General features: G+C 41.0%; 2 protein-coding genes across 3 annotated transcripts; both read right to left on the bottom strand.

The window, feature by feature from the left end:
- Positions 1–314: 314 nt before the first annotated feature.
- LOC311148028 (tumor necrosis factor receptor superfamily member 14-like) lies at positions 315–18,256 on the bottom strand (the record flags this gene model as incomplete). 2 transcript variants are annotated; one of them, XM_084184914.1, is made up of 10 exons in its annotated part: positions 17,816–18,254; positions 16,388–16,477; positions 4,123–4,248; positions 3,705–3,863; positions 3,452–3,536; positions 1,422–1,573; positions 1,193–1,207; positions 1,083–1,102; positions 791–837; positions 315–399 (listed from the first exon to the last, which is right to left on the bottom strand). In XM_084184914.1, exons 1-10 carry the CDS (start codon positions 17,850–17,852, stop codon positions 315–317), a joined length of 816 nt encoding a protein of 271 aa, XP_084041040.1. In that variant the 5' UTR covers positions 17,853–18,254. The 2 variants fall into 2 exon arrangements, with proteins under 2 accessions (XP_084041040.1, XP_084041041.1); XM_084184915.1 differs by lacking the exons at positions 1,083–1,102; positions 1,193–1,207 and having other exon boundaries at positions 791–865; positions 17,816–18,256.
- Positions 18,257–20,518: 2,262 nt separating this feature from the next.
- Positions 20,519–25,480, bottom strand: LOC311148182 (tumor necrosis factor receptor superfamily member 5-like; the record flags this gene model as incomplete). Its single annotated transcript, XM_084185066.1, has 6 exons — positions 25,438–25,480; positions 22,023–22,183; positions 21,436–21,541; positions 21,062–21,343; positions 20,863–20,950; positions 20,519–20,723 (listed from the first exon to the last, which is right to left on the bottom strand). Exons 2-6 carry the CDS (start codon positions 22,047–22,049, stop codon positions 20,519–20,521), a joined length of 708 nt encoding a protein of 235 aa, XP_084041192.1. The 5' UTR covers positions 22,050–22,183; positions 25,438–25,480.
- Between the last annotated feature and the right edge of the window lie 487 nt (positions 25,481–25,967).

Here is a 25,967-nt window from a genome sequence, read left to right as displayed (position 1 = left end):
ATGTATTCACTAACTGTAAGTCGCTCTGGATAAGAGCGTCTGCTAAATGACTAAAATGTAAAATGTAAATGTAAGAGGATGACCAGTTTCATATAAAAAGTGTAAGTAAAACGTGACAATGTCCTGGTAGAGATTAGATGTGGTAGGAGGATGACCAGTTTCAGTCACCATGTTCCACGCTCGGTAACTACACTTATTAGTCAGAATCCAAGAGCAAATGCATTGCAGTTCGAAAGTACTCAATTAATTTACTCCCCAGGAAATACTGTATCTGTGTGCACCAGTTTTAGAGCCTTCTGGGTATCTGCATGCATTCATGGCACTTCATCCGAGTTTAGTGGATGCTGAATGTCAACATCCGTTACAACATTTCCAGGCACATTCTCTGCTGTTTCCACTCTGGAAAACAAGAAGCAAACAAGTCAATAATTTAGTTAGTAATAGTATAAAGTAGGGTCGGGACGATACCAGTATTGCAATATTTTTCCCATGGCAAAATTAAAACACGAAGCAGACCAAACTTTGGTCCTTTAAAAACCTTCTGTATGTAAAATATTGTCTGCTATAGCTTGGAAAATAAATACATGTGACTGCATGACAACATGTTTGTTTCCAACATTAGGGCTGTTTTCCTAAAGATGTTCAAGCCGCTTCACGTTTTGTTTCCTTGTCACAATACACTAACGAGCATCACGATACTGTTATCGTCCCGGCCCTAGTATAAAGTAATCTGCATTACTCAGTTATTACTATGATAGTCTGAAATATTGAATCCAAATGGATGACGTACAAGGAGTTACTGGTGACTTGTGGAGGTCCAGTTTCTTGCACAGGAACCTATGATGTATTACACAAGTTAGGATTGCTATAACAACTCAAACAGACTAAATGACAATAACAACATTGAATTCTTTAGCCATAAAATTAACAATTTTTCACTCACTAGAAATCATTTTTCAAGAAAAACTAACTTTGATAATGGATTTGCTTGCATAAATGTTAAGAGGGTTTATATTCACTTCAAATTACTAAGATTTCAAAATATTTTAAACAAATAGAAATGTTGAAATAAAATGACTTACCTCACATAATTCATGTATCTCTGAAAGTTCAGTAAAAAGAGTCATTCAGAGGAAAAACAAACTAGTTAACATGGTGAGGAAGGTATTAATGCAAATAAATTGAGACTGACCTTTCCTACGTTTAGCTGAAAACACAACAAGCGTAATCAGATTAGTAGGGGTAAAGACAACTCACCATTAATTGCTGAAAACACAACAAGCGTAATCAGATTAGTAGGGGTAAAGACAACTCACCATTAATTGCATGTTTATGTATTACAATTGTAAGTTACATGACAATGACATGCCTTTAGAGAAGCGACTAATTTAGAGCAATAAAGTTAAATAAAGAAGACTAACCTCTTGCCAGGTAGTACAAACAAAACAGTGTTAGGATAAATAATAATGGTGGAGCTATTAGAGTGCAATGACTCCTTGATGGAACTTTGTTACAAATAACATCTTGTCTAGAATTTCCGTCTTTAGTCTTCACGTGTCCCATCGCTGCACAACTGCAGAGTAAGCAACACATAAAAACGTATTTAATTAGACAGGTCAAGTACAGCATATTGTAATGTCAAGTTGTATATGGGTTAAGGGTAAATCCATTTTGAATTCAATGTTTGCCTATAGAAGAAGTGGTCAGAAAGTTATTTTTTGGACCTGAATGAGAAAAAAAACACAGGAGATAAAGGTGCTCAAATTTGACCCATTTTGCAAAGCCCACCATACCATGAGACATCCATGGCTTCATCACTGGAAAAGTTAAACCGTTGAGTTTGATATAATTTAAAAGCTTACAAAACAGGGTTGTTAAACTATTTTATAATTTCTTGAAAAAGTTATTTCATAATAATAATTGACATTTAACGTCAATTATTAAAAATGCGTACACTCAGATTGTTTCCATATTTGCATATATTGTAGCCTAGACCCTACTTGTAGCCTGTTATCAGTGGAGACTGAATATGCTCTTAAACAGGGTGGATGTTACTTCAATCATACAAATATAATTGATAGGGATAGGACCTATCCCTTCAGACCACTGTAATTCAATTTTTTTATTTTATCTTTATTTTATCAAGGAGTCATACTGAGACCAATGTCTCTTTTACAGATGAGCCCTGAATTATATTAAGTACAGAAAATAGACACATCAAAATACATACAAAATGCAAGTAGAAAGAAAAACATGCTCATAAAGAACAAACACATTTATCAGTAATAAGGACCTCATTCAGCTTTCTGAATTATCCTAGAGACACCAAAACATCACATTTAAGAACATTTTGAAGATTGTTACACAAATAAAGTGCAAGAACTAAAAGCGGATTTACCTAACTGCGTAGAGACCAAAGGAATTTCCAGAGTTAACCATCCCTGAGATCGGGTGTGGTAACTCGTATGTCTAAAGTTTAGTAAAGATGTTAGGAAAAGTGGGACTTTTTGTAAAAGGGCTTTATAAATGAAAACATAGCAATGTATCAACCTACGTGACATCAAAGAGGGCCAACCAACTTTCTGAGAGAATGCAGTGATGAGTACTAATTACTAACACAAAGATGGCCGCCGGTCCACCCACCGTCAAATGTCAACTTAAAACGGTCATGTCTATTCTATGATCTATATTTCTATGATTTTAATAGGTTTCCTATGGAGGATTGACAGTGTAATTTAAAACAGATATTCCCATTCAAATTAACATTCACTGATGTGTGGATCTCCAACCATCTTTGTGGTACCATTTGAAAGGTGAAATTACAATTGTATTCCCATTTTAGTATATTTATTAGGCAAAACACCCTGTATTCAAGAACATGTTGAGTCTCACCCGATGGAGGGTACAACACATAAAACCTCATGACCTAAAATAGGGTCTAAACTATATGCGTTTTTAGATCATTTACGTTGAAGTTAAAATATTGTTTTTATTATCAAATTGTTTGACAACCCTGTTTGTAAGCTTTTAAATGATATCAATCTAAACCAGTCATATTTTCCAGTGATTAAGACATGGCTGTCTCATGGTATGGTGGGGTATGCAAAATAGGTCAACTTTGAGCACCTTTATCTCTTGAATGTTTTGGCATTCAGGTCCAAAAAGTCACATTCTGAGCACCTCTACAATGGGCAAATATGTATGGAAAGTTTCATTCAAATCAAAAGAGGTGCTGTCAAGAAGTGAAAGAATTCAAATGGATTTACCATTAAGCCAGCCTGTAATTATATTGTCAACCAATATCTGGTTGCCAGAATTGAATCTATAGATTGCTATCTGAGCATTGATACTGCTTTGTGAAATATATAATATCATCAATATCCCAATTATCTTTTAAAGAAAGAAAACCTAAAGCAATTCAAGAAAGTCTAGTACACAAACGATGACCTACTCAGTCCAAGCTGTGCATTTCACACCGTGTTGTGAGTAAAAGCCATGCTGACACTCCTCACAAATGGTATCTGTTGTCTTTGTTCCTGTAAGGTGAGAACAAATGGTGTTATCACGTTCAAAAGTTAACCATTTTGGTGCTGGACAAGTCAAAATCACCTGAGGTAAACACTAAGCTATCTTGAGCCCATGCTATGTTCAATGATCAGAATTCTGATGTCCTGTACGATATTTAGCCTCTACTTCATACTTACCAGGTGCAGTAGTGCTCTGGCCCGGTGAACATTGTGTATGTGCCACTGCAAAGCTACACTCTGAGTTGGATGAGTAGCTTCTACAGTAGTATCCATCTAGAACGTGGCACACTGTGTTACTTGTTGTTGTGCACTCTGTCTGAGTGAAAAGGCCCTGTCCTGGAAAATATCAGGGTTGATTCATTTCAGTCAGAGGACTACTTGTGAGAAGAAGGCACCTCATACCCTTTTCTCACACTATTGTGGTGACCTGAAACGTACGACACTGGCTTAGATATTTTCTTTTTTTACATTGTACTTTCCAATTGGTGGATGCAGAACCCAGCCAGTGCAATACAACTCAGCTCCGCAGTGAAAAGGGTATGATGTGCACAGCTAAAAGGAAAGATGGGAAGGTTTGGAAGAAAATTAAATGTACCTGGGTCACAGGGAGTGCAGGGAAAGCACTTGGTTAGACCATTGGCCTCGTTCATGAAGGTTCCTCTGATACAGGGTATGCAAGATGTGCTGGACTCCAATGTACAATCTCTGCGGACCACCGAACCTAATCATAGAAAATACAATTTAGTAAAACGTATTGAGACGTTTGTTTGGCTACTTGAAGAGAATTAGGGCCTATCACTCGCAGCCCACCTCTTCCAATGCATTATGGGAAAGTGTGCATCGAATTCTACTAGATGAAGAGTCAATTAGTATAACATCCTGGCATTTAAACCATACTTGATTTTCAAAAATTCACATACTATAAAACATGCGATTGAGTTGTTTCCCACTATTGATTTCGGTAGGGTATCCCCATATCTAATTGATCAGCTGTTGTCAAAGCCGAAATGACTGACATCCGGCCATTTGAAGTATACTAGATTATTTAAATATCACATACTATATGTACGAAAGACTACTGAGAGTAAATATCAGTTCATCATAGGAGCGCTGTAGCTCCGCCCACAAGTGATGTGGAGCACAGCATGCTGGGCGATCTTTAACTGAGAAGGAAGTAACTAGAGAAAGTACACAAGCCGTGATAAGTTCCAGCCATCTCCTGTGATGACCTTCAGTTAGCATTCTTTAATTTAGCCAAGGCCAGTGTGCATCCATATTTCTTACAATTCACACTCCTTTGTTATGCTAATTATCGTTTTTACCGCGAGCTAGCAACTGTAACCCTGCTAACCCTGTTGTTTGTCATCTCATTTCAGACATTTACCATTTCAGTGTCTAGTCTTACAGTGGGGGAAAAAAGTATTTAGTCAGCCACCAATTGTGCAAGTTCTCCCATTTAAAAAGATGAGAGAGGCCGACTATGACAGACAAAATGAAAAAAAAGAAAAATCCAGAAAATCACATTGTAGGATTTTTAATTAATGTATTTACAAATTATGGTGGAAAATAAGTATTTGGTCAATAACAAAAGTTTCTCAATACTTTTGTTATATACCCTTTGTTGGCAATGACACAGGTCAAACATTTTCTGTAAGTCTTCACAAGGTTTTCACACACTGTTGCTGGTATTTTGGCCCATTCCTCCATGCAGATCTCCTCTAGAGCAGTGATGTTTTGGGGCTGTCGCTGAGCAACACAGACTTTCAACTCCCTCCAAAGATTTTCTATGGGGTTGAGATCTGGAGACTGGCTAGGCCACTCCAGGACCTTGAAATGCTTCTTACGTGGCTTCCACTCCTTCGTTGTTTGGGATCATTGTCATGCTGAAAGACCCAGCCACGTTTCCTCTTTATTGCCCTTGCTGATGGAAGGAGGTTTTCACTCAATCTCACGATACATGGCCCCATTCATTCTTTCCTTTACACGGATCAGTCGTCCTGGTCCCTTTGCAGAAAAACAGCCCCAAAGCATGATGTTTCCACCCCCATGCTTCACAGTAGGTATGGTGTTCTTTGGATGCAACTCAGCATTCTTTGTCCTCCAAACACGACGAGTTGAGTTTTTACCAAAAAGTTCTATTTTGGTTTCATCTGACTATATGACATTCTCCCAATCCTCTTCTGGATCATCCAAATGCACTCTAGCAAACTTCAGACAGGCCTGGACATGTACTGGCTTAAGCAGGGGGACACGTCTGGCACTGCAGGATTTGAGTCCCTGGGGGCGTAGTGTGTTACTGATGGTAGGCTTTGTTACTTTGGTCCCAGCTCTCTGCAGGTCATTCACTAGGTCCCCCCGTGTGGTTCTGGGATTTTTGGTCACCGTTCTTGTGATCATTTTGACCCCACGGGGTGAGATCTTGCGTGGAGCCCCAGATCGAGGGAGATTATCAGGGGTCTTGTATGTCTTCCATTTCCTAATAATTGCTCCCACAGTTGATTTCTTCAAACCAAGCTGCTTACCTATTGCAGATTCAGTCTTCCCAGCCTGGTGCAGGTCTACAATTTTGTTGCTGGTGTCCTTTGACAGCTCTTTGGTCTTGACCATAGTGGAGTTTGGAGTGTGACTATTTGAGGTTGTGGACAGGTGTCTTTTTATACTGATAACAAGTTCAAACAGGTGCCATTAATACAGGTAACGAGTGGAGGACAGAGGAGCCTCTTAAAGAATAAGTTACAGGTCTGTGAGAGCCAGAAATCTTGCTTGTTTGTAGGTGACCAAATACTTATTTTCCACCATAATTTGCAAATAAATTCATTAAAAATCCTACAATGTGATTTTCTGGAGAAAAAAAATCTCAATTTGTCTGTCATAGTTGACGTGTACCTATGATGAAAATTACAGGCCTCTCATCTTTTTAAGTGGGAGAACTTGCACAATTGGTGGCTGACTAAATACTTTTTTTCCCCCCCACTGTATATGCCCTGTGGTTATATGGATGTATTCTGTATAAATTATGTGGGTATTTTGTTAGCAATGAGCCATGTGGATGCATTATACTTTGAAGTTCATGCAGTTGTGTGAGGATGATGGTGCTGCTCAGTAGTGCTGTGAGTTGCACTCCTCTGATCATTCATTAGTGAAGTCACAGCCATGTTAGGTTGTATTGCCCTGTGCAGCAGATGACCTATTGTAGCCATATTATTTATAGCTTATGTAATTGGAGGTTGTATTAAGCCTACACCTGTCATTTTACTATTGTGTTTCATTTCCCCTTTTTCAGAACCACACAAACTATTGGTTAACACAATTGTCAAGCCATACACTGTACTGTGCCGTTACTGCTCTGTGAATCAGCGTCATTAAACAACCTCAACTGGAATCATACCGGTCTGTCGTCTGTGCCCTTACAAGCACCTGGGAGAGAACACATAGTGCTAAGTAAAACCTAACCCTACAGAATATACAGTCCACCAAGTCCTCAATGTGTTGTTATGTGTTAATAACATGTAGACTACGTTACCCAGCAGGCTATGCGATGGGGGGAAGTTGAAGTATGCCTTGCATGGCTACACAAGGAGATTGCTAGCTGAAGTATCCGTTTATTAAAAGTAGTTCAACCTACGCCCCGGTTTGTCATTAGTTAAAGGAACAAACATAAGATGGTGTCAGATTGGTAGTCGCTATGACGAGACAGAGAAAAGAAAGGAGTAACTCTGCAAATTTCCACAACGAAAATTGAACATTCTACCACAAGTCAAGTGAAATGAGTAGTCGAAGATGCTAGCTTGCAAGAGCGATGCCAACGAGCCACAGCAGCACTGGAATCTGTTGACGAGCAACCTACTGAAGTAAGAGAAATTGAAACTGTTCCTGTTTCCCGTCACGGATAGGCTTAGTCCTCCTACTCTTATGCAGTTAACAGGCAATCTAACTGACAATTGGAAACGTTTCAAGCAGAGATTCAATATCTACCTAGCAGCCAGTGGAGCAGGGGGAGATGACGACAAATTGAAAGCTTCAATTTTTCTGCATGTTAATGGAGACGATGCATTGGACATTTACAATAGCTTTCAGCTAGACGACGCAAACTCGACATCGACTGTACCAAGCCAGAACGTCACGTTTGAGAGATACACGTTTTTCCCTCTCATGATCAGAAACAGGGAGTCAGTTTTGACCAGTACTTGGCTGAGCTGAACACACTGAGCAAAACGTGTGAATTTGAAAATCTGAAAGACTCACTAGTGAAAGACAGGATAGTCTTGTGGCATACTTGATAATGGACTCAAGGAGAGATTGCTGCATAAGCAAGATTTAACTTTGGATAAAGCAGTGAATGTGTGGAGCAGCTGAAACCACCAGAGCACAAGCTAAAGAGCTGAGCAGGGATGAGACGTCAGTACAATAAAAAGAGAGGAGCAACACGACGCTTTACAAAACAAAAACAAGCAAAAGAGAAATGAAAACACTACGTGTGGATAATGGAGTTACCCACAAGCCCAAAAAATTGCCCTGCATATGGTAAATCGTGTAACAACTGTGGGAAAAATAATAATTTCTCAAAATGCTGCAAAGCTGAGGCTACAAAGAAAAAGAGGAGACTGAAGGTTTCTTTGTTGATTCTGTGGAAATATGCAATGCAGTAAAAGCTGAATGGATTGTGCCATTGACTGAATGAAACTATAATACCATTCAAGCTCGATACTGGAGCTCAGGTAAACCTGTTGTCGCTGGATGACTACAAAACACTGAAAGTGAAGAGCAAAATACACCCTGTGAAAATCAAGGTTAGTGGTTATACTGGGGAGAACGTACCAGTTAAATCAAGGTTAGTGGTTATACTGGGGAGAACGTACCAGTTAAATCAAGGTTAGTGGTTATACTGGCGAGAACGTACCAGTTAAATCAAGGTTAGTGGTTATACTGGGGAGAACGTACCAGTTAAATCAAGGTTAGTGGTTATACTGGGGAGAACGTACCAGTTAAATCAAGGTTAGTGGTTATACTGGGGAGAACGTACCAGTTAAATCAAGGTTAGTGGTTATATTGGGGAGAACGTACCAGTTAAAGGAAGGTTAGTGGTTATACTGGGGAGAACGTACCAGTTAAAAGGAAGGTTAGTGGTTATACTGGGGAGAACGTACCAGTTAAATCAAGGTTAGTGGTTATACTGGGGAGAACGTACCAGTTAAATCAAGGTTAGTGGTTATACTGGGGAGAACGTACCAGTTAAATCAAGGTTAGGTTATACTGGGGAGAACGTACCAGTTAAAGGAAGGTTAGTGGTTATACTGGGGAGCACGTACCAGTTAAATCAAGGTTAGTGGTTATACTGGGGAGAACGTACCAGTTAAATCAAGGTTAGGTTATACTGGGGAGAACGTACCAGTTAAAGGAAGGTTAGTGGTTATACTGGGGAGAACGTACCAGTTAAATCAAGGTTAGTGGTTATACTGGGGAGAACGTACCAGTTAAATCAAGGTTAGTGGTTATACTGGGGAGAACGTACCAGTTAAATCAAGGTTAGTGGTTATACTGGGGAGAACGTACCAGTTAAATCAAGGTTAGGTTATACTGGGGAGAACGTACCAGTTAAAGGAAGGTTAGTGGTTATACTGGGGAGAACGTACCAGTTAAATCAAGGTTAGTGGTTATACTGGGGAGAACGTACCAGTTAAATCAAGGTTAGTGGTTATACTGGGGAGAACGTACCAGTTAAATCAAGGTTAGTGGTTATACTGGGGAGAACGTACCAGTTAAAGGAATCTGCATAGTAACTTTACAGCACAAAGGAAAACAGTTCAAAGGACAGCTGCTGATCGTGGAAGAGAGTGTACAGTCTATTCTAGGAATCAGAGCATGTGAAAAGCTCAATTTGGTGAAAAGAGTGTAGTGACATCACAGACTGAAAATGACCAAGAATCGCTACTGGCTGAGTACGAGGACGTGTGTGAGGGTCTCGGATGTTTACCTGAAGAACACAATATGTACTGATGACAAAATTACTCCAGTTGTACATGCGTGCAGAAAAGTTAAATTTGCACTGAGGAAAAAGCTCAAGGAGGAACTCAGACGCATGGAAAAGATGGACGTCATCACAAAAATTGATGAACCTACAGATTGGGTAAGCTCACTGGTTATTGTGGTGAAAAAGAACAGCGATCTCAGGATATGTCTAGACCCGAGAGATCTCAACAAAGCTATCAAGCATTTCAAGTTGCCAACCAGAGAAGAGAATGTTGCAGTTTGTTGGAGCAAAGTGGTTCAGTAAGCTTGACGCCTCATCAGGATTCTGGCAAATGAAGCTAGATGATGCAAGCTCAAGGCTATGCACATTCAACACACCTGAGGGCAGAAGAACAAAAGAAGAACACAACGCGTGAGTGAGACAAGTGCTGGACCTGACACGGAAAGTCAACCTGAAACTAAACAAGGACAAATGCGAGTTTGGTGTGAAAACACTTACAGTGAGGGAAAAAAGTATTTGATCCCCTGCTGATTTTGTACGTTTGCCCACTGACAAAGAAATGATCAGTCTATAATAACTGCTTGGCAATGGTCTTGTAGCCCATTCCAGCCTTGTGTAGGTCTACAATTATGTCCCTGACATCCTTGGAGAGCTCTTTGGTCTTAGCCATGGTGGAGAGTTTGGAATCTGATTGATTGATTGCTTCTGTGGACAGGTGTCTTTTATACAGGTAACAAGTTGAGATCAGGAGCACTCCCTTTAAGAGTGTGCTTCTAATCTCAGCTCGTTACCTGTATAAAAGACACCTGGGAGTCAGAAATCTTTCTGAGAGGGGGTCAAATACTTATTTCCCTCATTAAAATGCAAATCAATTTATAACATTTTTGACATGCGTTTTTCTGGATTTTTTTGTTGTTATTCTGTCTCTCACTGTTCAAATAAGCCTACCATTAAAATTACAGACTGATCATGTCTTTGTCAGTGGGCAAACTTACAAAATCAGCAGGGGATCAAATACTTTTTTCCCCTCACTGTACCTTCGTGGGAGACGTACTTTCAGAGGATGGAGTCAAACCAGACCCGAGGAAAACAGACATCAACAACATGGAGCGCCCGAAGAACAAGGACGATGTGAGACGCTTCATGGGCATGATCACCTACCTTGCAAAGTTCATACCTCAACTGTCAGCACAGTCTGCTCCACTCAGATGTCTTCTGGAACCGAAAAACAAATGGGAATGGTCCCATAAGCAGGAAAACTGCTTCAAAAACCTAAAGAAGGCAATCACGGAAGAGCCAGTGCTCAGGTTCTATGATCCAGAGAAAAGCACAAGGATTTCTTAGGTGCATCACAGTTTGGCCTGGGAGCAGTAATTTTGCAAAAGCATGACGACACATGGCAACCTGTCGCTTATGCATCCAGAGCCTTGACAGGCGCAGAAACAAGATATGCACAAATAGAGAGAGAACTACTGGCGAGCACATACGTGTGTGAAAGATTTCACCAATACGTCTACGGACAAGTCTTCCAAGTAGAAACAGACCACAAACCATTGGTGTCAATCATGTCTAAGCCACTGAATGATTGTCCAATGAGAATCCAGAGAATAATGATCAGACTGCAAAAGTATGATGTGAAGATGATCTACACCCTGGGAAAGTTCATGTTCGCCGCCGACACTCTTTCTCGAGCAGTCGACAAGAAAGAGAGCGCCAACACGCAGAAAAACACAGATTCAGGCCTACGTCGACATGATCGTTGCATCACTTCCGGTGTCTTCTGAGAGAATGGCACAGATCAAAAGAGAGACAGCAGCTGACCAAACAATGACAGTTGAAAGAAACAATACTGATAGGATGGCCTGCACAGAAAAACAACTGTCCAAGGAGAATACAGGATTACTGGATGTGCAGAGCAGAGCTCACTGTAGTGGATGACATGGTGTTCAAAGGCAACAAGATTGTCATTCCCATGACACTACGCAAAGAAATGCTACAGAAAATACGAGGGCCACTTGGGTGAGGGGAAAATGTGAACGACGAGCACGAGAAGTAATGTACTGGCCAAGAATGAACCAGGAAATCAGCCAGACCACTGCTTCATGTGAACTGTATTTGACCTCCAGGCCAAAGCAGCAAGCAGAGCCTCTAATGCCTCATCCAGTACCCAACCAACCCTACTACAAAGTTGGAGTTGACCTTTTTGACTGCAATGGCAAAAGTCACATTGTTGTTACCGACTACTACTCAAACTACCCTGAAGTAGCAACACTGCCAATTACCTCCAGCAAAGCTGTAATCACCTATCTGAAATCGGTCTTCGCAAGACATGGGGTTGCGTCTGAACTCAAATCAAATGTTGTCACATACGTGTATAGCAGATATAGCGGGTGTAGCGAAATGCTTGTGCTTCTAGCTCCAACAGTGCAGTAATATCTAACAATTTCACATCATATACCCAATACGCACAAAACTAGTAAAGAATGGGATTTAAGAATATATACATATGGACAAGCAATGACAGAGCGGCATGGACTAAGATACAGTAGAATATCATAGAATAGAATACAGTATATACATATGAGATGAGTAGTGCAAGATATGTAAACATTATTTAAGTGACTAGTGTTCCATTTCTTAAAGTGGCCAGTGATTTCAATAGGCTCTAATGTGCTAGTGATGGCTATTTAACAGTCTGATGGCCTTGAGATAGAAGCTGTTTTTCATTTTCTCTGTCCCAGCTTTGATGCACCTATACTGACCTCGCCTTCTGGATGATAGCGGGGTGAACAGGCAGTGGCTCGGGTGGTTGATGTCCTTGATTATCTTTTTGGCCTTCCTCTGACATCGGGTGCTGACAGCACCACCCTCTGGAGAGCCCTGCGGTTGTGGGCGGTGCAGTTGCCGTACCAGGCGGTGATAGAGCCCGACAGGATGCTCTTAATTGTGCATCTGTAAAAGTTTGTGACGGTTTTAAGTGCTAGGCCGAATTTCTTCAGCCTCCTGAGGTTGAAGAGGCTCTGTTGCCCCTTCTTCACCACACTGTCTGCGTGGGTGGACCATTTCAGTTTGTCGGTGATGTGTACACCAAGGAACTTGAAACTTTCCACCTTCTCCACTGCGGCCCCGTCGATGTGGATAGGGGGGTGCACCCTCTGCTGTTTCCTGAAGTCCACAATCATCTCCTTTGTTTTGTTGATGTTGAGTGAGAGGTTATTTTCCTGGCACCACACTCCCAGAGCCCTCACCACCTCCCTGTAGGCGGTCTCGTCATTGTTGGTAATCAAGCCTACTACTGTTGTCGTCTGCTAACTTGATGATTGAGTTGGAGGCGTGTTTGGCCACGCAGTCATGGGTGAACATGGAGTACAGGAGGGGGCTGAGCACGCACCCTTGTGGGGCCCCAGTGTTGAGGATCAGCGAAGTTCACCACCTGGGGGCGGCCCGTCAGGAAGTCCAGGACCCAGTTGCACAGGGCGGGGTTCAGACCCAGGGCCTCAAGCTTAATGATGAGCTTGGAGGGTACTATGGTGTTGAAGGCTGAGCTAAAGTCAATGAACATCATTCTTACATAGGTATTCCTCTTGTCCAGATGAGATAGGGCAGGGTGATGGCGATTGCATCGTCTGTGGATCTATTGGGGCGGTAAGCAAATTGAAGTGGGTCTAGAGTGACAGGTAAGGTAGAGGTGATATGATCCTTGACTCGTCTCTCAAAGCACTTCATGATGACAGAGGTGAGTGCTACAGGGTGATTGTCATTTAGTTCAATTACCTTTGCTTTCTTGGGTACAGGAACAATGGTGGCCATCTAGAAGCATGTGGGAACAGCAGACTGGGAAAGGGAGAGATTGAATATGTCCATAAACACACCAGCCAGCTTGTCTGCGCATGCTCTTGAGGACACAGCTAGGGATGCCGTCTGGGCCGGCAGCCTTGCGGGGGTTAACATGCTTAACTGTCTTAATCACGTCGGCCATGGAGAAGGAGAGGCCACAGTCCTTGGTAGTGGGCCTCGTCAGTGGCACTGTGTTATCCTCAAAGCGGGCGAAGAAGGTGTTTAGCTTGTCTGGAAGCGAGATGTCGGCGATGTGGCTGGTTTTCCTTTTCTAGTCCGTGATTGTCTGTAGACCCTGCCACATGCGTCTCGTGTCTGAGCTGTTGAATTGCGATTCCACTTTGTCTCTACACTGATGTTTTGCCAGTTGAATTGCCTTGCAGAGTGAGTAGCTACACTGTTTGTATTCTGCCATATTCCCAGTCACCTTCCCATGGTTGAATGCAGTGGTTCGCGCTTTTAGATTCGCACGAATGCTGCCATCTAACCACGGTTTCTGGTTAGGGTAGGTTTTAATAGTCACTGTGGGCACAACATCACCTATACACTTCCTGATAAACTCAGTCACCGTTTCAGTGTAGGTCAAAAAAAAAATAAGATTTGGAAGCTACCCGGAACATATCCCAGTCCGCATGATCGAAACAATCTTGAAGCGTGGATTCCGATTGGTCAGACCAGCGTTGAATAGTCCTTAGCACGGGTACTAACTGTTTGAGTTTCTGCCTATATGAAGGGAGAACCAAAATGGAGTCGTGGTCAGATTTGCCGAAAGGAGGGCGGGGGAGGGTCTTATAACCATCCCGGAAGTTCAAATAGCCTAGTTCTCAAATTTGCTTTGTTAAAATCCCCGACTACAATAAATGCAGCCTCAGGATATGTGGTTTCCAGTTTGCATAAGGTCCAGTGAAGTTATGAGGGCCGTCGTGGTATCGGCTTGAGGGGGAATATACATGGACGTGACTATAACCGAAGAAAATTATCTTGGGAGATAATACGGTCTGCATTTCATTGTGAGATATTCTAGGTCGGGTGAACAGAAGGACTCGAGTTCCTGTATGTTACTACAATTACACCATGAGTCGTTAATCATGAAACACACACCTCCGCCCTTCTGCTTCCCGGAGAGATATTAACTCCTGTTTGCGCGATGAACTGAGAACCCATCTGGCTGGACCGATTCCGACAGAATATCCTAAGAGAGCCATGTTTCCATGAAACAGAGTATGTTACAGGCCTTGACGTCTCTCTGGAAAGAAATCCTTGCCCGTAGTTCGCTGACCTTGTTAACCAAAGACTGAACATTAGTAGTATCCTTGGAAGTGGTGTGCGCGCCTCCTAAGTCGAACCAGCAGGCCTCTCCTCCGCAGGCGATGTTTAGGGTCAGCCGCTAGAATCAGTTCAGTTGCCCTGGGGAGAGCAAACAAAGGATCTGCTTCGGGAAAGTCAAAGGATCTGCTTCAGGAACTCTGACAATGGCCCGCAGTTCTCAAGTTCTGAATTCCGATCGTTCGCTAATGACTGGGGGTTCCGACACAACACCTCCAGCCCCAACGGCTTAGCAGAAAGTTCAGTCAAAATTGTCAAAGGTCTGATGAAAAAGGCACATGATGGAAAGGAGGACTTCCTAAAAAGTCTGATGCACCGCTGCAGAATGGACTTTCACCTGCACAAATGTTGATGGGACGTCGCATCAGAACCAACCTACCCATCCATGAGGACTTGTTAACACCCAGAGGTGTTCACAACATCAAACTCGCAAAGGAAAAACAGAAAGACAAAAGTGCAAGACACTTACCTGAACTGAAATCTGGAGATCATGTACGACTCCGAGATGTCACTACAGGAAATTGGATGCAGCAAGGGTGCGTGCAGAGAGAAGTTGCACCGCGATCCTATGAGATCCACACGGAGCATGGATCACAACTGAGACAAAACAGAGTGGAACTAAGGCTTCAGCCATTCACTCAAGGGACTGAGGATCATCAGGGGATACTGCTGAAGTGTCAAATTCCTTTACCAATGGACAATTCAGTCAGAAAACCCTGACTTGACAATGAACACTGTCCAACTGCTTCAGGAAGCACTTCAGCAGAACGACCAAAAATGACTGTCAGAGCCCCTGAAAGGCTTATTGAGAATTGCTAAAAAATATATATATGGAAGAGAAAAAAAAGGGGCATCTGGATTGGATGTTTTTGTTTGTGAAAAGAAATAGAGCCACAATAGAGTATTGTTGGACAGAGACTGAATTTAGTTGAGAGAAAAAATGGGGAAGTAAATGTGTTATTGAAAAGTACATGTTATGCAGGTTGAGTAAACAATTGTGATGTGACATGTTTAGTTAGAGAAAAAATTGTTTTCTTTCATCCAAAGCGTCTGCTAAATGGCTTATTATTATTATTATTATATTATAAAGGAAGGAAGATGTGTTATGTTAATAACATGAAGACTACGTTAGCCAGCAGGCTATGCGAGGGGGGTAAATTGAAGTATGCCTTGCATGGCTACACAAGGAGATTGCTAGCAGAAGTATGTTTATTAAAAGTAGTTCAACCTACGCCCCGGTTTGTCATTATTCAAAGGAACAAACAACACTCAACTACACTATAAAACTTTCCTTTTTCGCATACTCAGAAGGCCTACTATTTAGGACGGAAGTATGGGTATTCGGACACGGACACTGTTTGATGGAAACAGCCAGTGTTTCATGGAACACAGCTCTCTGCATCATTACGTTTTTTTTTATGGCCCCCGGTGACACTCGGCCCCACCCCACCTTCTCAGCTAGGCAGGAGTCTCTACTGTGTTGTGGCTTACTTTTTACTAAACAGTACGTGCTAAATAGTATGCGACGATGAGTACATAGTATGCAGTTTAAGTATGTAGTACGGACAAAACCAATGCCTCCCATTTACTGCATGAGGCCTACTGAAATACTGTAGTGTGTGAGATATTGTAGGCTACCTGTAGAAATGTGCCTGCCTCTTGTTTACTGGTAACGTGCAATTGTTGTACAACATTGAAAAAGCTCATGTAAAAAAATGAACATTACCTTTATTACACATTGGGCAGCACTGCCCGTCAAAAGTGTTGTATTCTGCTGGACCACAATCCTTTCCAAATACAAGCATAAAATGAAAACCTGAAACAGACAACAAAAATATGCATAGGTTAAGTGCCAGTCTCTCTGTGCTCTCTTGACAACTTCTTAATTCTCATACCATGCCCTTGACACTGACGTAGGAGTTAAATAGTACAAACTGACAGGAACTTATTAAAACGTTAATTATGACTGCGTGTCTTCCTTCCCCTAATAAGTGGAAATCTACAGGATGGTGGCCGACTGTCAGACTGACTAAAGACAACATCGATCTGTCAACTTCGAGTCAGAGGAGCTGCCCACACAGAAATAGTGACCATGTAGCCTATCCTACAGGGGAGCTGCCCAAACAGAAATAGTGACCATGTAGCCTATAGGGGGAGCTGCCCACACAGAAATAGTGACCATGTAGCCTATCCTACAGGGGAGCTGCCCACACAGAAATAGTGACCATGTAGCCTATAGGGGGAGCTGCCCAAACAGAAATAGTGACCATGTAGCCTATAGGGGGAGCTGCCCAAACAGAAATAGTGACCATGTTCCCTATCATACAGGGGAGCTGCCCACACAAAAATAGTGACCATGTTTCCTATCCTACAGGGGAGCTGCCCACACAAAAATAGTGACCATGTTCCCTATCCTACAGGGGAGCTGCCCACACAGAAATAGTGACCATGTAGCCTATCCTACAGGGGAGCTGCCCACACAGAAATAGTGACCATGTAGCCTATCCTACAGGGGAGCTGCCCACACAGAAATAGTGACCATGTAGCCTATCCTACAGGGGAGCTGCCCAAACAGAAATAGCGACCATGTTTCCTATAGGGGGAGCTGCCCACACTAATCACAAAGTAACTCTGAATATTTAGCTAAGTCGATAAGGCCGTCATTAAACGTTCATGTAATCATCATTGGGGGTTTTATCTCAGTCATCAGATTGAAACGTCTGAATGTACCGCAGGACTTCCTCATTTCCCCACAACCTTATTGCATTATTTTATTCTCATATATTGTCTAGCTAATGACGTAAACCAGATTGTTGTAGCTAGCTATAACTTTGCATGCCGACCATTAAGCGATACTGCTACCAAATATAAATTGTTATGTGGTGCAACTGTTAGGCAAGGAAGGATGAATTAAACTAGAATGAAAGTATGTGGAGTCAACATGATCGCTAGCGTACCTCATTACTTTGGCAACATGCTATGGGTGGGTGTGGTGATTGCAAAGTCCGTTTCTAGCTAGCATCGTTAACTAAAGTTTGCTGATTCAATCTCAAATTTGATAGTTTGACTATTTGATTTGTCAGGACACCAACTAGCTAGCCAATTTATATCACAATTATGTAAAACCAAAATGTAGCTATACCAGCTAACTTACCAATGAGGAAATACTGTTCAAACGAAAGGCACACCATTGCGACTTGATAAAGACGTCAGAACTCTACGTTGTGACGATAATTTAATACTGATACTTGCCAACTATCATGTCTACTTGCTTTTAAACACAATTATTTGTAAATTCTGTGTCTGTTGTTTAGCTAGTTAGCTAGCAAGATGGGTAGCATCTTTTTCTTCAGTGAGGTTTATTAGCGGTTGGCATCCAACGTTATGGTGCATTACCGCCACCTACTGTACTGGAGTGTGGAACAGAGACTGGGAGAATCTAAATCCTACCATTTATTTTTATTAAACCTTTATTTAACCAGGTAAGCCAGCTATCGGCCCCGTTGCTCATGACAAGCATATCAAGCAGGGTGAGGTCACAAACATCATATACGGTCTACAGTAATGTCATGACTGGAAAAAATTGCAAAAATCTCTGAAGCTGGAGACTCTTATCTCCCTCACTAACTTTAAGCATCAGTTGTCAGGGCACCTTACCGATCACTGCACCTGTACACAGCCCATCTGAAATTAGCCCGCCCAACTACCTCATCCCTATATTGTTATTTATTTTGCTCATTTGTACCCCAGTATCTCTATTTGCACATCATCTCTTGCACATCTATCATTCCAGTGTTAATACTAATTGTAATTATTTTGCACTATAGCCTATTTATTGCCTTACCTCCATAACTTGCTACATTTGCACACACTGTATATATATTTTTTTCTGTTGTATTTTTGACTTTGTTTTGTTTTACCCCATATGTAACTCTGTGTTGTTTTTATCGCACTGCTTTGCTTTATCTTGGCCAGGTCACAGTTGTAAATGAGAGCTTGTTCTCAACTGGCTTACCTGGTTAAATAAAGGTTAAATAAAAAAATATTGGCCCCGTTCAAATGATTTGAAAATGAATATTTTCTTCCCTAAAGTATGACTGGAAACCATTGAATTTAGTTTAATCGGTCTGAAATATTAGGAGGTACAGTATACAAATTAACTTAACTGGCCTACTCACACCCTTGCAGTTCACATTTTGCTGTAATAGATTTTTACAATGCAAGGTCATTGGAACACTTGAACATAACATTTTACTGCAGATCCTCTATTTATTAATCCCACAATTGGACAATGGAGATGTCTCAATACTTACACAGAAACATCATACATCAGAGAGACTGAGCACTGATGGCTGGTGAAACAAGCACAACCCATGACTTACAGAGAAGCAAATGGATTCAATAGAATATACTTTAAACCCATGGAATCCAAAAACAATACATGATCAAAAATCCAATGCAAAGTCAGTATTATGTGAATAATCTGATAAACACTATAATACAATATGTACACAATATGCATCAAAAGGAAAGGAGCTATACAATCATGAAGGTCTGTAAGAAAAGCCATGAAGTGTATATCATTAATTGGGGTCACACACTGGAAATAGCCTTTCTCTTTGCACCATTGCCCCTTGTGGGGCATGGGAATATACAAATCCATGGTCACACAAGTCAATTTTTTCCAAACCAGTGTCCAGGCCATGTTATCCAAAGGTCCTTTGCACAGTTTGTATCAACAGAATCTACAGTACACCATCACCAGAAGCACAAGTTCCATGGGGATGTTGTGGGATCATCTGTAGATTTCCTCAGTTCAAGGACAATTGCTACAAGATGCTATTGTATCCTGCACCATCATCCAAAGACCAGGTGCAGTGTCATACAAAACTCATTTAGTTCCAGTTATGCTCAAATGACTTGGACTGACCATTAAAATGTAGGCCATCTGACATTACCCTGGACAGAACAGACCTGGCTCCTACTAAGGTTTACATCTTTGTCCCCAGTATTGGAATATTTAACCAAACAAAAGTTTCCTTGGAATTGTGTTTTAGGGTTTTTAGGCCTTGTATCAAGTTCATAGTCGGTTTCATCTGTACACCACAAAACAAATGTGCCAGCCTCCAAATGTTATTTAAAAATAGAGTCTAGATCACATTTCCCATGTAGTGGACAGAAATTGGGCCCTACTGCCCAGTCTAGTTTTCAAGCCAATGAACCATACATTAGACTGGACTGTTCTGATGAATGTCCTGGAGGGTTGAATCTGGTAAGCATAATATTCATAAGAAGTCAAGTTTACAAAAATATAAAGTACTATAGTCACGAGAACTCATGCATACCATTTTGTACATATGTTAACAAAACCTTTACCTGTTCTTGGTCCCACAAACATCGTTGTTCCCTCTGTGTCTGATTCCTGCAAATGAAACCTCAACTCAATAAAACATCAAGTGGAACCCTCGAGTCAATAGAAATAACTGAACAATTTCTGTCATCTATCTCCTTATCACAGTGAGTAATATATAAAATACAGAGGGGAGGGGGGGGGGGGGGGGGGGTGCACATGAACATACCTCTGTAGGCATTTGTAGGCCTTTATGTACATCTGTAGGTCGTTGTGTCTCTGTAGAAATACAATAATTAGCGTTGAGACAAAATAATCAATATCGTCATATGATCGGTAGGCAGTGGTATTGTCAGAATTGACAAAAACTGGATATTTCTCACTGTTCATCTAAGCCAGGGATGGGCAACTGGTGGCCCTCGGATCAATTTCCCCAAAAAACTAACTTTGAGGGTGTTGCCCATCAAAGTTGCCCATCCCTGATCTAGGCAATTAAAACAATAACTATTAGAACTGATAAAATTCCCCTCCCTCCAAAATCATCTTACCAGATAGATATTTTCTTATAAATATAGTTACTGCAATCACAGCTAGTACCACCACCACAACAGGAGATATTATTGCAGCTATGGGAAGGGAGGTTTGCGGTCCACATTCAGAGTTGGATGAATGAGTTCCAGGTTTAATTTGCTGAAGCTTCAAGGTATCACATCTATAATAAGAGAAATGGACCATTGGTAATCGAAAATTTGATAATCTAACTTTGTTTTAACATTATGAAAACTGTTAGCGTATTGCAGTATTTCGCTTATATTTTGAAGGAAATAACCATTTGCATGAGCCACACTTACTGTGTGTATGGCTGGCAGGATGTAAATGATCCATCTGAATAAGTATCACCAGTGCAGTCAGCACACACAGTATCTGCAGATGTTGTTCCTGCATCAACACAGGGTGAAACTCATTAAGGGTCCTAACTTGAGATGTGCTTAACTCACAACTGCATAAATCATGCACTGATGTCAATGGAAGATTTGCATGAAGACCAACCTGTGTGGCTGATGTATTGACCAGGTTTACAGCTGCTGTGTCTCTGGGCTGCTCTACAACCATCCTTAGTTGGGTCTAGACAGTAGAACCCCTCCAGTGTCCCACAGACAGTGTCTGATGAAGGTCTACACGGCTGCTTTACCTTCAAACCAAAGCCTGGGTCACAGTTTGTACACTGTATGCATGCCGTAAGACCATTGGGTTCATCAAGGAAAGTGGAGTCGGTACAGGGGACACAGGATGTACTTGTAAATTCTGTACAGTGTTTATGTACCCGGTTTCCTGTGGGATAGAAGGTCAGTGTCATGGATTGATTGGTATTGCAATGTATTTTCTTCATAATAATCCATATTGTATACAGAACTGGTCCTTACCTGGCGAACACATTGGACAGCACTCATCAACTATTCTGTACTCTGCTCTACCACATGCGATAGAGAGCTCAATGTTTAGAAGCGTCAAAATGATTGGTAGGTCTATCTGTAAATGGAAAAAATGAAAACATATCACTGTTTAAATATTTTTCAGTCTTATCTACAGCCATGGTTTCATAAAACCAGTGAATTAGAGTCAAGACAGTGGGTGGGTGAGTGGGGCACCATTGGCAAAGCAGGGATGAAGAGAGTTTGGTGTTAGGGTGGAGATCTGAAAGGAGAAGAGAGAGTTGAGATTGAGGAGCGATTGACAGTTTCAAGTTGAGAGAAATAATATGTAATGTTTTCCATGTTTTTAGGTCAGTAAATACATGTACATTTGCTTTTGCAAGGCCATCCCCCAGCTGGAAGCTTTGACTATGTTCAAATAGACAATTTTCAAATCAGGGTTCATAATTAAAGTAAGAATTTGACATACATTGTCGGTGTGTACTCAGAGCATACTATCAGGTACCAAGTACACCTACAGCTGTGGCATGAAAGGATGCCAAGCCACTAGGCTTACACAACCGAAATGTTTAACATACCATCCATTTGCTTTGAAACTGCGCCATGGTTCTCCAATCCTCACCATCTCACTGGAAGAAGGTCCACCACCTTGGATTCTTAGGAGTTTTGAACAATAACAGTGGCACCATCCCTGTTGTCTTCAATCTTAATGTAGATTTTGAGTCACGGACTAATAAAACTATTAGAAGACAAGGGAAAAGGTTTAATACACAATATTGAAACACACAGTACAATAAGATCTGATTAATTCGATTCAATGCAATTTCATATTTGGTGGCAATATTCATGTATTTCAGTGTAACGTGAACCAATATAGTCAGCCTGGCCTCACAGCCTGGACAGCCGCTATTTACCGGTATTTTGTCCCTGGCCCAAAAACAGTTGTGGGAACCACAACATAATAAGAATATGACCTAACGTAATAACAATATGACCAGTCACCTTACATTTACATGTTTGTAATTTAGCAGACGCTCTTATCCAGAGCGACTTACAATTTACGGCTGTCCCCAACAACAACAAAAAATCTTTGTCGACCAAGAGTCGTCTGTTCTTTCGACCAATCGATTGGTTGAAATTTTAAAACGTGTATTTTTCCATATATATATATTTATATATATATCCCATGTGTTTTAATCAAATCAATTATATTCACTGAGCTTGTCTGATGCTTTAAGCACACCGTTTGATTAAATAATTAAGACACACAAATGACTAGAGGGAGTCCGACCAGCAATTGATTTGATTGTGCCGGGCTGGTATCAGACTTGTTTAAAAAAAAGACAGCGAGTAACCAGCATCTTTTGTTGTCTCTCTCCTCCCTGCTGCAGCGGCCACCAGTGTTTATTGTGCTGTTACAATATCATTTATCTGACCGTTTGGAACAATGTAAACACTAAATAAATTATAAGTGTACCAGAGAGTCTGTTGTAAAGTTTTTTTGTTAAGCCTTTATTACAGCAAAGACTAAAAACGGTCACATTCGTGAATGTAATTTCTGTAATAGAAGGGTTTATTTATTGTTTAAGCTAATTATTCAAGGCTCGCTTTATTTTATTTTAAAACTAAAATGTTTGATTGCATTTCAAATCATGAATGACTCGTATGCTGTGTGATGACATGAACGAATGAATGATTGATACAGTAGCCTATATAAGTATTGAAATATAGGCCTAAGTAAGTTAAGGTATTAAGACTAAACAGGAGGTGCTCTTAGGCCTACAGTGATGGTGGTTATAACAGGCTGCTATACTAAGCCTACTAATGATAATGACATTACATATTATTATAATGATGATCATAATAATAACAATAAGGAGATCAAGAAAAATGAGGATTATTTGTAACTCAGCTGGTAGAGCACAGCGCTTGTAACGCCAAGGTAGTGGGTTCGATCCCAGGGACCACCCATACACAAAAATGTATGCATGCATGACGGTAAGTCACTTTGGATAAAAGCGTCTGCTAAATGGCATATTATTTATTTATTATTATTATAAATATGATTTCCGACAGTTGGGAACAGTGTAAAGAACACTAAATCAATTATAAATAATACCAGAGAGGCTGTTCTAACGAGAAAAAAAAAAGTGTAAAGCCTTTATTACAGCAAAGCAAAGATTAACATCAAACAGACGCAGGATCGGTCTTATTTCTGTAGATATAAATGGATGCTGTATAAAGCCAGGCCCATTTAACAGTTAGGCTATTGATTATAGACCTAATTAAGTTGGGGTTTCCTCTCTCCTCACTTTTCTTAGACAATAAGGCAAGAGCTTTTTTCTCATCTCCTCATTCTGCTGCTGCCTCCGCAGCATTGTTCTCAACACCAATAAGCTGGTTAACTTTGCTATTATACACACAGCAACTTGGTCTAGGAAAAGGCACCAATTCAACAGCGCACTGATGTGTTTCAGAACCGCAGACAGCAACCACTAGCCAATGCGGGAGAAGGCGCATGTTATAAAATAATATTATTTTGATTAGTGTTGCACCATTTGTTCATATGTAATATAACCATATACAATTTCAGTAGCACATATCTTAGACTGATGGACTGTGCCATCCCCACGGCCTCCACAATGGATCAGTCCACTCAGAAAGGCACGAATCCTTGGTTGACCAACAGCCTATCGACCAGTCGACTAAATGGGGTCAGCCCTAATAGCAAATAGGGACGCACGATATATCGGTAAGCATATCGGAATCGGCCAATATTAGCTAAAGATGCCAACATCTATGTCATCAACAGCTCTATGTATAGTTTAACGCCGATGTGCAAAACCGATGTCAAAGCTGACGTGCATACCTGTATAACGTAGGTAGATTACGTAATGGCGCAACGAAAAATACAGCGCTACACGTGCAACACAGCATTCCTAACCTAGCCCACAATGTCTGCTGTGTGGATCTATTTTGAAGTTTCAAAGGAAGATAACAGAAAGGCCATATGCAACGTTTGTGCTGCTATTGTTTCCTGAGGGGAAAAACACGTTTTAATGACTCCAACCTAAGTGTTTGTAAACTTCCGACTTCAACTGTAGAAATCCATAATGCAAAAAAGGCTCAAACAAAGCAGAACAATGCAAAATAAAAGGCTACTTTTAAAAACAAAACTTAGATGGGTTTTTATTTTATTTTTAAGCAAAGTAAAAGGGAGTTGTACTCCAGTCTAGTAGGTGGCGGTAATGCAACATTTATTGGATGCCAACCGCCGTTAAACCTCATCGAAGAAGACATTGTTGTTTTGTCTGGCGACATCCGCGGGTTTCCCACCTCGACCTCGTTTCAAATGGCGCCTGTGTGACTAAAACATATACCACAGAAACAACAAATATTTGCGTATACTCCCGAGGTTTCCACAGCCACAAAGTCAATATTGGGAATTTCATAAAATGTCAAAAAAAATTAGAAAAAATGGTTAATTTAAGGTTAGGCATAAAGTTAGCAGTCTGGTTAAAGTTAGGTTTACAATCACATTTTAAGAAGATAATTGTAGAAATAAGTTGCATTAGTGACTTTGATAACTATTGACGAACATAATCGGTCGCCATTTTGGGCTGCAGCTACCCATACTTGTACATACAAATGGTATCCACGGGTTCATCTGACTCGGGTAGTAGATAAAAGGGCTTCGTTGTCAAAATCCCGAAGTATCCCTTAACCATTTAGAGTTAAAACATGCTCTCAAACACAATTTAAGGCGCTCTAGATTATAGCCTCCATAGTTATACTGTAGCCTACAGTGTAGGGCTTTCACTCACTGCTGTACGATATATGCAGCAGCCGTTCGACGTCGCTAAATCCAGTCAACTCACAAAATTATTGCATGGCAGTGTTTGACGACAGAACAAACAAAAATAATGTTGCAAAATACGACATTATGCACTATCAATCAATATTGAATCATTTTACCACACACTGCAGTCTTACCTGATTTTAGGACTAGTTGGCCTATTTGTAAGTCGCTCTGGATAAGAGCGTCTGCTAAATGACGTAAATGTAGGCTATCACTTTCGTTTGAGGACAGGGTTGCCAGGTGTAGCAAAATCGGGTGCAATGAAATGTATTGAATTTAAAATCAAATCAATCGTAAACATTAAAAATAAAGTTAAATGTAAAGATGATATTTTCGAGGAAGGGTGAAAAAATTACAGGAATAACTACCGTTTAACTACCGTTGGACTAAACTCCCTTCCATACAGTCCCATCTCCTTCGCCTGGGTATTACCCACCCACCCAAAACTCGTGTTCTGTCTTCGCTCATGTTCCCAGCATGCCTGTAAAATCCCTTTCGCAGGATGAGACACCCCATGTCCTTGTAGGTTGACCCAGTAATTCATTGACAGCTGCTGTCTCCTAATCTGCAATGGCATATCCCCCATCTCCACCTGTAATGCAGCCACTGGGGATGTCTGAAACGCCCCACTACATATTCTGATTCATTGCCCCTGTATTTACAT

This window comes from Coregonus lavaretus, assembly GCF_964263955.1.
Source record: "Coregonus lavaretus genome assembly, chromosome: 20".
NCBI classification, from domain to species: Eukaryota; Metazoa; Chordata; class Actinopteri; order Salmoniformes; family Salmonidae; genus Coregonus; species Coregonus lavaretus.
This window is presented reverse-complemented; position numbering and strand designations above follow the sequence as displayed.